We start from the raw sequence: 13,264 nt of genomic DNA on the forward strand, positions 1-13,264 counted from the left end.
CTCAGCAGCTCTCAGGTCTCCTGCACTCGCTGTGGTCCTCAGGCATCTGGACGATGGAGAGACTCTATGTCTTAGCTGGCTTGGGACCAGCTCAGTGTCTTCCATCTCTAAGAGTGTGATTACAATGGTACAACTACAGCCTCTCACCTGTGAGAGTCCTCATGTGGTCCATCAAATTCCTTTTGCGCTGAAAGCCTTCATGTTCAACAAACCTCTGGTTACAGACGTTCCTGTGGTATACAAAACACTTTTCGAGTGTTTCACAAGGATGTGGCCTCTCACCAGTGAGAGTTCTCAAGTGGCGTTTCCAGGTCTTTTTCAACCTGAAGCTTTTCCCACATGTTTTGAAGGATTTAAACAAGTTTCTTTCTTTGGGCCTGACTCTTGATGGATTTTTGGCAAACATCAGACTCTCTACCTGTGGCAGCATTGCAGGGACTCTCTGACACAGTCCAGCTCTCCACATCATCCTGACGTCTGTCTCGCTTCTTCCTCTTCTTTGGCACTGAGGTCACAGTTTCACTTAACCCTGACTCTTCACACTTGCTGGATTCTTCATCTGTGCTTTCACTTTGAGGAGAGTCATCACAGAGGAGCTGCTCCCCGTCTCCTCCTGGTTCACTGTGCTCTCCTTCCTCAGCAGCAGTCACCATAAAGGTACCAGGCTCCTCCTTCAGTCCCAGCTGCTCTCCCTGCTGACTGCTGCACAGTTCCTCCTCTTCCTCTTTAATCTGTGGAGCTTCTGGTTCCTCCTGCTCCACACTGGAGCTCCTCTCCTGGTTCCAGAGCTGCTGCTCAGGGAGAACCTCCTCCTCCTCCTCACAGACCTCCTGCTGTGGGATGTCTGGAGCGACAGAAGAAAGAAGTTACTGATGCAACCGCAGAAACATTAACAGGACTTTACAGCATGACTGCATCACTCATGAATGTGGACAGGCACCTGAGTTCACCTGTTTTGTGGTTTAAAAGCCACAAAGACGCTGTGTTTAGAGAAAATGGGTCTCAATTGTTCCCATACTGCTGACACATACGGGATCACTGAGGGTTTTTTCTTCTCCAGCTTTGACAAAAGTCCAGCTGGGATAACCACATTTACTCAGGGTCAGCTTTTCATCCATTTCATTAATAGTAATAAAAATCACACAGCAGTAATACGTCGAAGATCCTGAAGTTTGATCTGATTTCCACCAATGAAGACTCTGAGCACGCCACAAACACATTTAATGAACAGCGTGTGTAATTCCTCATTTATTTTAGACCCACATCAAACAATAAAATAAAGCCGTGTGTTAGTATTCATTCACGTCAGACTCTTTGGTGTTGAGTATATGAATGATCAGTAGTAGAATGGATATGATTCATTATGGATAAAAACCTGAACGAGGCCTTTTCTTTCCATTTTCTCTCCTTTATTATTTGTAACACGCTGTTTATGTATTTATGGCTCAGTTTGGTACATTTAAATAGGTTTTAGGAAGAAAGAAGGACGTTTATTCCAAGCGGAACAAAGTATTTGAACATCCTCCTCCTGCCGGAACTTCAGAGCGGGACATCCGGCGGAAGTAAACATTTTTAAAAGCGGCAGTTTGGTTGTTCCAGCGTGAACTTTTGGAGGCTTTGTGCTGTATGAGCTGAGTGTGTGAGCTGAGTGTGTGAGCTGAGTGTGTGAGCTGCGGCAGCAACGATGCCTTCAGTTCAGTATCTGAGAGAGTTCATCAACGAGCGACTAACTGCTGCTGCTGAACAAATATTCTTGGAGTTTGAAAAAACGATCGTCCAGTACGAGGAAGAGATCGACCGTCAGCGCAGACTGCTGGATATCACCTGGAAACCCCAAATCAAGCTGCACAGGACAGGTGAGTGTCCCTCTGAGGGAGGATCCTGATCACAGCTCTGCGGGACGTTTCTGATTGTGAGGACTTTTTGGAGATGTGAGCTAACAAAGAGCAAACAGAGGACAGGACTGCGCTGCGCTGCATTCAAACAGCAGGCGCTGAAATCAGCCTGGATTTGAGCTTTTCTCTGACCTGGATCCATCACTCAATCCTGTGAATCGTTTGAAAAACTTTTTGTTTGGCGGTGAAACGTGTGTTTGATGGTGCGTTCAGGTGCACCTTCTAAACTCAGTAATCTAGCCTGAAAAGGTTTTTCCTTGGTTTCCTTTCTTCTTCTGCAGAGCTGTAAAGAGTTCAGTGTTAACGTCATAACAATACGTCTTTTTTATTTCTCCATCAGTGACGTCAGAGTGGTCGCCCGGGCCCTTTGTGATGATGTCACATAAAAGCTAAAGTGGTACACAGCACGTGCACGGTTCCTGTGGTCACATTTACACACGTGTGAGAACAACAAAGTCCACCATGTTGTTGTTCAGAGTCACGGACGCGACTGAAAGAAGTGACACAGAGTTTAATGTGCAGCTCGGCACAGTGACACCTAATATTGAATTTATGAACTGTAGTGGCAGTGCGGTGCTGCTGCTGTGCTGAGGGGGCTTTACCTTCCAGATGTTCGTCTGAATAAATGCAGATCTGAGATCAGTGACTTACAGCTGACTGGACGGCTTTACTCTCACACACGAGCGACGCAGTCATGCTGTAAAGTCCTGTTAATGTTTCTGTGGTTGTGACTTCTTTCTTCTGTCCTCCAGACGTCCCACAGCAGCAGGTCTGTGAGGAGGAGGAGGAGGAGGAGGAGGAGGTTCTCCCTGAGCAGCAGCTCTGGAACCAGGAGAGGAGCTCCAGTGTGGAGCAGGAGGAACCAGAAGCTCCACAGATTAAAGAGGAACAGGAGGAACTGTGCAGCAGTCAGCAGGGAGAGCAGCTGGGACTGAAGGAGGAGCCTGAAGTTGATAATGATCCTGTGCAGTACGAGGAAGAGATGGAGCGTCAGCGCAGACTGCTGGATATCACCTGGAAACCCCAAATCAAGCTGCACAGGACAGGTGAGTGTCCCTCTGAGGGAGGATCCTGATCACAGCTCTGTGGTACGTTTACTTTGAGGCTGCAGGGATGTTTCTGGAGGACAGAAGGTGGATGTGTCTCTGTTTAAACAAACATTCAGCTTTAAACTCACCCGAGGACGCTGCTGTGAGGCAGGGTTGGGGTTTTCCTCTCACACTTCAATTCAATTCAGTTTTATTTCCACAGCGCCAAATCACAACAACAGTCGCCTCAAGGTGTTTTATATTGTAATGTAGACGCTACAATAACACATACAGAGGAAAAACCCAACAATCATATGACCCCTTATGAGCAGCACTTTGGCGACAGTGGGAAGGAAAAACTCCCTTTTAACAGGAAGAAACCTCCGGCAGAACCAGGCTCAGGGAGGGGCGGGGCCATCTGCTGTGATTGGTTGGGGTGAGAGAAGGAAGACAGGATAAAGACATGCTGTGGAAGAGAGACAGAGATTAATAACAGATATGATTCAATGCAGAGAGGTCTGTTAACACATAGTGAGTGAGAAAGGTGACTGGAAAGGAAAAACTCAATGCATCATGGGAATCCCCCGGCAGCCTACGTCTTGAATCTTGAAATCTAATAATGAATCACAGTCGTCCAGCCTGGAAGTAATAAATGCATGAACTAGTTTTTCAGCGTCACTCTGAGACAGGATATTTCTAACTTTAGAGATGTTGCACAAATGGAAGAAAGCAGGCTTACATATTTGTTTAATATGTGTGTGAAAGACTCACAAAGACTCTCATACACCCCCTATATACAGGGAGTGCAGAATTATTAGGCAAGTTGTATTTCTGAGGAATAATGTTATTATTGAACAACAACCATGTTCTCAATGAACCCAAAAAACTCATTAATATCAAAGCTGAATGTTTTTGGAAGTAGTTTTAGTTTGTTTTTAGTTTTAGCTATTTTAGGGGGATATCTGTGTGTGCAGGTGACTATTACTGTGCATAATTATTAGGCAACTTAACAAAAAACAAATATATACCCATTTCAATTATTTATTTTTACCAGTGAAACCAATATAACATCTCCACATTCACAAATATACATTTCTGACATTCAAAAACAAAACAAAAACAAATCAGCGACCAATATAGCCACCTTTCTTTGCAAGGACACTCAAAAGCCTGCCATCCATGGATTCTGTCAGTGTTTTGATCTGTTCACCATCAACATTGCGTGCAGCAGCAACCACAGCCTCCCAGACACTGTTCAGAGAGGTGTACTGTTTTCCCTCCTTGTAAATCTCACATTTGATGATGGACCACAGGTTCTCAATGGGGTTCAGATCAGGTGAACAAGGAGGCCATGTCATTAGTTTTTCTTCTTTTATACCCTTTCTTGCCAGCCACGCTGTGGAGTACTTGGACGCGTGTGATGGAGCATTGTCCTGCATGGAAATCATGTTTTTCTTGAAGGATGCAGACTTCTTCCTGTACCACTGCTTGAAGAAGGTGTCTTCCAGAAACTGGCAGTAGGACTGGGAGTTGAGCTTGACTCCATCCTCAACCCGAAAAGGCCCCACAAGCTCATCTTTGATGATACCAGCCCAAACCAGTACTCCACCTCCACCTTGCTGGCGTCTGAGTGGGACTGGCGCTCTCTGCCCTTTACCAATCCAGCCACGGGCCCATCCATCTGGCCCATCAAGACTCACTCTCATTTCATCAGTCCATAAAACCTTAGAAAAACCAGTCTTGAGATATTTCTTGGCCCAGTCTTGACGTTTCAGCTTGTGTGTCTTGTTCAGTGGTGGTCGTCTTTCAGCCTTTCTTACCTTGGCCATGTCTCTGAGTATTGCACACCTTGTGCTTTTGGGCACTCCAGTGATGTTGCAGCTCTGAAATATGGCCAAACTGGTGGCAAGTGGCATCTTGGCAGCTGCACGCTTGACTTTTCTCAGTTCATGGGCAGTTATTTTGCGCCTTGGTTTTTCCACACGCTTCTTGCGACCCTGTTGACTATTTTGAATGAAACGCTTGATTGTTCGATGATCACGCTTCAGAAGCTTTGCAATTTTGAGACTGCTGCATCCCTCTGCAAGATATCTCACTATTTTTGACTTTTCTGAGCCTGTCAAGTCCTTCTTTTGACCCATTTTGCCAAAGGAAAGGACGTTGCCTAATAATTATGCACACCTGATATAGGGTGTTGATGTCATTAGACCACACCCCTTCTCATTACAGAGATGCACATCACCTAATATGCTTAATTGGTAGTAGGCTTTCGAGCCTATACAGCTTGGAATATTGATCGATCGATCTCTAACAAAAGAACCAAGGAAGCTAGGCCTGTTCCGTGAGCGTGTCCTTGAATTGAAGCGTGGGTGTGCGATGTAGCCCGACTTTCACTCGGTGTGGCCAATTTATACATGAAGGAAGTGGAAAACAGGGCTCTGTTATCGTACCCTGGAAAACCACCAAGTCGTTGGTTCAGGTATGTGAATGAAGCTCGGGCTGCCACGATTAGTCGACTATCAAAATCGTTGACCATTAATTTAATTTTCGACGCGTCGTTTGAAGCTTTGTAAGATCACAAAAGACGCAGGAATAAGTAGCAGGATTTAAGAGTGTAATAACGGACTGAAACAGAAGATGGCAGCACTGCATGTACAAGGATGCCAGCTGCCGTTAAACCCCGAAGAAGAAGAAGCTGTGTCCGGTATTGTAGCTGTGTCCAAATTTAAGGGCCGAATCCTTCGGAGGCTGCAATTGTAGACCGATTACGCTACGACGCGACGAAGACTTCTCCTAATGCGGCCGACAAAGGCGTCCTTCCCCAGATTTGACAGATGGGGCAGGTGTATCCTTCGTGGCCCAACCAATCCCAGATTTCATAGCGTGGCCCCAGTGTTAATATTACTCTTATTATTCTTTCTGGGTCACAAAATAAACGTTTAACATATTTTCAGGCGAGAATGTAGCTGTGTAAACCTCAAATATCTGCTCAGTTTATCAAGACACCACATATTTTCAAAAGCGCTCCGACGTTTTCAGAGACGTCTGTTACCCACTAGCTCGATAGCTAGCCGGGGGCTAGGCTCACTAGAGCCGTGAGAACACCGGACTCCCGGCAAATCGTTTTCAAACCCACCACCATCTTTCGCTACTCAGGTTAAACATGATATATGAGTCACTGAGATAACTTAAAAATGTTATTGTTTGGCTTTTTTCAGTATTTTATTTGTTCCTGAGTAAATCGGTTTGGCTGAGATTAAAGTTAAAGTTTTCACTAGAGATGGACCGATCCGATATTACGTATCGGTATCGGTTAGATACTGACCTAAATTACTGGATCGGATATCGGAGAGAAATAAAAAATGTAATCGATCCATTAAATATCACAAAAGCACCTCACAAAACTTGCGACACGGCGTAACTCGGCTCATAATCTTAGGACATCGGAGCAGTATGCATCACGTGATAGAGCGGCTGTGGCGTGCGAGACCTGTCGCCGGTCTGTTTGAACATTTGTAGCCTCGCTACCAAACCAGCATTTCATCTCTGACAGAGTGATCCCAGAGAGAAGTAAAGCAAGTGTGTAAGTCCATCTCTGAATGTTTGTAAAGCATTCCAGCCTTAAGCTTAACAACCGATATATGGAGCGACTGCCTCTTCTTGTTGCTACTTCAATCATGAAACTGATCAATGATCAGCTGATCGTCTCTCTTGTTTGTTTTTGGCCCACTTTGCACCAGAAAGAGGAAACCAGCGGCTGAACAACAGCAGCACGTTTAAGCTTGATCAGCTGTTGTTAGAATTTATTTAATATTAAACCCGATTCTTTGATCCCCATGACAGAACAGAGAAGACCCGACTCAGAGTGGTCAAAACATTTATAATTCTTTATCCAATCATCTTCCCTGCACAGCCCAAAGCCAGCTGCAGAATCTCTAACATTACAGGCTAAACATGTCTCATATAGGTGTTATTTTGGTACTTTACACGTCACACACAGTTTCAACACAAACAAATCCTTATATGTTAGTAGTTCCTCTTTTTCTGTCTAGTTTCCTGTATTTATTAATATACTTGTACAGCTGCACACTAACTTCCTGTTTTTCAGTCTGGCTGAACACTTAGTTTGAGTCAAAAGTGGCCTTGCTTTACAAGCCTTCATTATTAAAGTAAATAAAACAATATAATTAGAAAATAAGCACTAAGAATATATGTTTATTCCATAACACTTTGCACACCAGGATCTTTTTCTACAGCTGACGCTGGTAACTGTGCAGGGGCGGATCTAGCAAAGTTTAGCCAGGGGGGCCGATAGGGCATGAACAGGGAAAAGGGGGCACAAAGACATACTTTTCTTTCTTATTCTCATTTAAAATGTCGAGCTTTTAATAAATAATTATCTGAATCTTACAACCAAAGTTTTAATTTGATGTAAAATGTAATGAATTCCATTACTGTATATAGTGACTGTTAAGTCTAATATACCCTAGTAAGCTATAGTACTTTTTCCTTTGGGAACCATCTGTGCAGTCTGCAGCTCTGTAGAAGAAAGATGTTGAATCTATTTAATTATTCTTGAAAAATTTATTTCTGTGCATTTTTTTTTCTTTTGCTGGGAGTTTGCAGCCCTGTTAGTTAGGTTGCTTAATATTTCTGCTAAGTACTCTTTAAAACACCAGAGTAGGGAGGATGGAGCAGGTTTAAGTTTATTTGATTGATCAGTTTTGCTGAACTATGAAATATTTTGGCTGCAGTGCATTTTTTGCATACAAGTGTAACAGAATAGCTTCAGTGTTGTTTAGTTTGTTTGTGTTAAACTTGAGTATGAACTTATGCAAAATGCAGCAAGATATTAAAAAAACTGTTTTATTGCTTAAATACACTATGTCAGTATCAGGCATAAAAGTGGTATCGTGCCATCTCTACTTTTCACACAGCTGAATAAACGTCAAGCAGAAAACTGATTAAACAGAAGTGTGAGAAGTGCTCGAGAATTTACTCCGGTGTCCTGTTATATTTTAGATAGCAAGGAGCAGACGGCTGAGTTTACTAAACTGCACCGAGACAATCTGCAAATGTTATTAAAAGGTTAATAGAGTATCATCTTGTCTTTATTTTTAGTTAGCACATATCTTAAACACTTCAAGCTGTAAGCTAATGATAGTTATATAAGAGGAGACACATGCTGGTGGATGCATGATCTGATTAGTCGACTAATCGCAAAAATAATCGGTGACTAGCCAACTATCAGAATAATCGTTTGTGCCAGACGAAGGTGACACCTTTTGTGAAAATCAAATCTCAGGACGTACCACAATTCACGGATCACATTAACTCGCTGGACCGACACATCAGATTCACCAGGGAGGATATGAAAAGTGGCAGGTTAGCCTTCTTGGACTGTGAGATTTCCATCAGTAATGGGGGACATCTAAAAGCTGACCCTGAGTAAATGTGGTTATCCCAGCTGGACTTTTGTCAAAGCTGGAGAAGAAAAAACCCTCAGTGATCCCGTATGTGTCAGCAGTATGGGAACAATTGAGACCCATTTTCTCTAAACACAGCGTCTTTGTGGCTTTTAAACCACAAAACAGGTGAACTCAGGTGCCTGTCCACATTCATGAGTGATGCAGTCATGCTGTAAAGTCCTGTTAATGTTTCTGCGGTTGCATCAGTAACTTCTTTCTTCTGTCGCTCCAGACGTCCCACAGCAGGAGGTCTGTGAGGAGGAGGAGGAGGTTCTCCCTGAGCAGCAGCTCTGGAACCAGGAGAGGAGCTCCAGTGTGGAGCAGGAGGAACCAGAAGCTCCACAGATTAAAGAGGAAGAGGAGGAACTGTGCAGCAGTCAGGAGGGAGAGCAGCTGGGACTGAAGGAGGAGCCTGGTACCTTTATGGTGACTGCTGCTGAGGAAGGAGAGCACAGTGAACCAGGAGGAGACGGGGAGCAGCTCCTCTGTGATGACTCTCCTCAAAGTGAAAGCACAGATGAAGAATCCAGCAAGTGTGAAGAGTCAGGGTTAAGTGAAACTGTGACCTCAGTGCCAAAGAAGAGGAAGAAGCGAGACAGACGTCAGGATGATGTGGAGAGCTGGACTGTGTCAGAGAGTCCCTGCAATGCTGCCACAGGTAGAGAGTCTGATGTTTGCCAAAAATCCATCAAGAGTCAGGCCCAAAGAAAGAAACCCAACACTGATGTGAAACCCTATCCTTGTGATACATGTGGGAAAAGTTTTAGAGCTAGAAGTACGTGGAAACGTCACCTTGTAACCCACACAGGTGAGAGGCCATATCCCTGTGATACATGTGGGAAAAGTTTCAGACGAAGCAGTAATTTGTATGATCACATGAGAACTCACACAGGTGAGAGGCCATATCCCTGTGATACATGTGGGAAAAGTTTCAGTCGAAGCAGTACTTTGTATATCCACATGAGAACCCACACAGGTGAGAAGCCATATCACTGTGATACATGTGGGAAAAGCTTCAGTCAAAGCAGTAATTTGTATATTCACAAGAAAACTCACACAGGTGAAAAACTGTTTGCTTGTGACACATGTGGCAAAAGCTTCACTGATAGAAGTACCTGGAAATACCACCTTATCACTCACACAGGTGAGAGGCCATATCCCTGTGATACATGTGGGAAAAGTTTTACTCGAAGCAGTCATTTGTATATTCACATGAGAACCCACACAGGTGAAAGGCCATATCCCTGTGATACATGTGGGAAAAGTTTCAGTTCAAGCAGTCGTTTGTATATGCACAGGAGAATCCACACAGGTGAAAAGCTGTTTACGTGTGAAACATGTGGGAAAAGTTTCAGTCGAAGCAGTACTTTGTATATTCACAAGAAAACTCACACAGGTGAGAGGCCGTATACCTGTGATACATGTGGGAAAAGTTTCAGTCGAAGCAGTCATTTGTATATTCACAAGAAAACTCACACAGGGGAGAGGCCGTATACTTGTGATACATGTGGGAAAAGTTTCAGTCGAAGCAGTACTTTGTATATTCACAAGAAAACTCACACAGGTGAGAGGCCGTATACCTGTGATACATGTGGGAAAAGCTTCAGTCAAAAAAGTAGCTTGATGTGTCACAAGAAAACTCACACAGCTGAGAAGCCAGAGGCTCATAAAACATTTCAGTGTGAGTAGGAATTTGATAGACTGCATGAGAACTCTCACAGGTTGTTTTCCAGAAATATCTGTCTTTTATGCTGTATTCCTGTTTGTGGTCACTGTTTTATTTGAGACTCAGAATCCCTCTGGCCTTTTCTGCCTGCTTTAGTCTGTAATGGTCTCTTTAGAGCACGTTGTTTCTTCTCATGCGTTCATTTATTTTTTGATTTCATCCACTTGTTTTGGGGTTTCTTTTCAGCCTTTAGAGGCGATAGTTAAACTTGTTTTTTTTGCAGCAATATGTTAACATCCAGGCATCCATGAAAACCGAATTTATTAAATTTAACAAAGTTAGCCGGGAGTTAGCTCGCTAGCTTCCATCTAAGCATGATATAGCATGTTCTGACTGAGAGATTTCTGAATAAATTCAAACGTACAGCTCTGCTATCACTTCCAGCATAAATGAAGACAGAAAACTAAACAGCAGTGACCTTTGTAGGGTTACTGAAGTTGGGCTAGCTGGTATATAATGATGTGCTACGTGATCGCTAGCGACACAGCTATGTTAGCATAACATAAACACAGTGAAGCTGGAGGATGAACGCCAACTTTTTCCACTCCATAAAAGTTAACGTGAGGGTTCCTCATGGTTGGAGACAAATGCAATCGCATGGCAGGATGCTGTAAACGGACCAAACTTCAGTCAGGAGAACAACTGAGATAATCCATCCACAGTACGAGGTTAGTCATTAATATACTGCAACAACATGGGAATAGAGCAGCTGTGATAGAATACAGCATTGATGAATCAATGGTACAGAAGTGGAGGAAGCAAGAAGAATGAGCTAAGTAAAGTTTGACTCATCTGACTGTTTTGTTTCGCTTAAAGTGCCTTATAATCCAAAAAATACGGTATGTATAACACATAAAGGTGAACTGAAACTGGAGTCTGTTCCAAAGATGATTAAAACGCTGTACTGTTGTGCATATCCTGGCAGAATTCATGATTTCTTAACCATTTTTCAGACAAGTTTTTCTTTCACTCATGGTTAGTGGTTGGCTGAAGACGTTTATTGTCAAACAACTGTGTTTACTCTTTAAATCACGATCACTACACAAATTACCCAAATGATCCTGATCAAAAGTTTACATACCTGGTGAGTGGGCCTGATGACATACACAGAACTTGACACAAAAGGGTTAGAATGGCTATGAAAGGTAACTGTAGAAAGGACCGTGACCCGATACACTGTTCCCCTGGTTCGGCACATACGTCCACCAGCTGTCTGGCGCTCTCCCGTCTCTGGTCTCCAACCACAATATAAAACTTCATTAGCTTGATCATGTCCACCTGTGTTGTGTCCTGTAATGACTGTACCATATTGCACCACTAGTGGGTGGTGTCGTGAAATAAGAGTAAAGTGGAGTTGGTAAAATTTTAGAATATAGTTAAGATGGCTAACTGATAACTTGATGAGTCTCCCTATGATGTAAAGTCTGTGCTGAAATCATTAAAGAGCACTATTCCTTGATGAGGACTGGTTCATTACCGGCCGCTGCTACATTTTGGCAGCGAGTAACCCTGCGTGGTTTTTCTGCTTAGTTTTTTGCTGAGTCATCGTGGCTGCAAACGTCCATCCACCGCCGATGTTTTTGCCTTGCCCTGGAGATCCTGCTTTGCCCTTCAACATGTGGATGCGTATGTTCAACAATTATTTGCTTGTGATCAATGCAACAGGGAATGCTTGGCCTGAAGCACGAAGAGCTACTTTACTTCACTGCTTGGGAACAGAGGGACAAAGGATTTTCTACTCACTGCCAAATACAGGTGATACTTTCGCCTCTGCTGTTACTGAACAACACTTTTCAGCCAAGGTGAATGTTGTTGCTGATATCTCTGAACTGAGTTGCTTCTAAATGTGAGTTTGATGACAGGACAGAAGAAATGATCCGTGATCAGCTACATGTGTCTAGCCCCAGCATAAGAGAGACTCTTGCTTGAACCTCATTTGACGCTAACAACGGCCACAAAAAACAAAACCTTTGTACTGTTCAGTTTGTACTGCTGCTCATTCCTGTGCAATATCCCCTCTGCCCCCCCTCACATTCCTATTTAAGATTTTCTTTATTCAATCACTAGTGTGTACATATATTTATATATACACATACATACATATATTTAGTCAGTTAACTGAAAATCTTTTTTCTTTTACTACATCTTATTAATATTTTGCTCTTTACTATTTTTCTATTTATTTTTTTATTATTTTATTTTCTTCTACTGTACCATTCTGCTGAGTGACTGTCTTCTGCTCGTTAAAAAATACATTTCATTGCGATGATGACCCTGTGCTAACTTGCATATGACAAATAAAACTGAAACTGAGCTGCTGATTACAGTTCAATAAACCGAGATAACTTCAATAGATTGGTGGCTGTTTTATTCACATCCTGACCGCATGAGGCCACAGTGATAACAACCTCCACCTTCCTTTGAACCTCCTCATTAACAGCAGGTTTCCAACCTTATAAACAGTGTTTGCTCTTTGAACTGTGTCTTTATTTCACATTTCATATACAAGGCTCAGTACTACAGGCGCAAAAAATCGGTGTGCCATGGGTTCCCCAGTTTCACCCATTGTGGCTAATTTGGACATTCAGGAAGTAGCACTGGAGTACTGAAGTGCTCAGCAGCGGTGCTAGTTTCAGTCATTATGCAAATGTTCAGTTTTGTTGGAAGGTTGGGGAAACCTGCAGTCAGCTGAGGCTGAAGAAGTTACTTAGATGAGTTTCTCCAACTGAAAATGTCCAGTTGAACAGAATCTACTTTCTGTGGTAAAATAATCACGGTTTGTTCAGAATTGTCAAAGAGCTCAGGTTGTGTTCACATGCTGCCGAGTCCTCACTGAGCGGCCTCCACAGGTCTGAGTCTCTGCCTGAAAGTGCTGCGCTGGACATTTACCTGGGGTCAGATCTTCCTGCAGACAGACTGAGCCTGCAAGCTTCATAGGATGTTCTCTAAACTTAGTAAGGATTCAGTCTTTTTACATCGGATGAAGAATCATCACCACATCATCCATTTCCCATCCTACAGCTCACAGTGACACATCACCTATGAAAGCAACAGGTTGGCTAAATATTCATTAATGTTGTGACTCACATTTCATTCCATGAGCTGCTGTTCGTGGTTGAACTGAGAAAAGAAGTAACTGGTGTTAGG

At 43.2% G+C, this 13,264-nt stretch overlaps 1 protein-coding gene across 1 annotated transcript; it reads left to right on the top strand.

Annotated features, from left to right (window-relative positions):
- The first annotated feature begins 1,430 nt into the window (after positions 1 to 1,430).
- Positions 1,431 to 11,576, top strand: LOC146686823 (uncharacterized). Its single transcript, XM_085440212.1, has 3 exons — positions 1,431 to 1,856; positions 2,648 to 2,941; positions 8,624 to 11,576. Exons 1-3 carry the CDS (start codon positions 1,685 to 1,687, stop codon positions 10,078 to 10,080), a joined length of 1,923 nt encoding a protein of 640 aa, XP_085296338.1. The 5' UTR covers positions 1,431 to 1,684; the 3' UTR covers positions 10,081 to 11,576.
- The last annotated feature ends 1,688 nt before the right edge of the window (positions 11,577 to 13,264 follow it).

The sequence above is a fragment of the Copadichromis virginalis genome, linkage group LG18, assembly GCF_057382275.1.
Source record: "Copadichromis virginalis isolate Kocher_CV1m ecotype Utaka linkage group LG18, C_Virginalis_male_GT1.1, whole genome shotgun sequence".
Taxonomy (NCBI): domain Eukaryota; kingdom Metazoa; phylum Chordata; class Actinopteri; order Cichliformes; family Cichlidae; genus Copadichromis; species Copadichromis virginalis.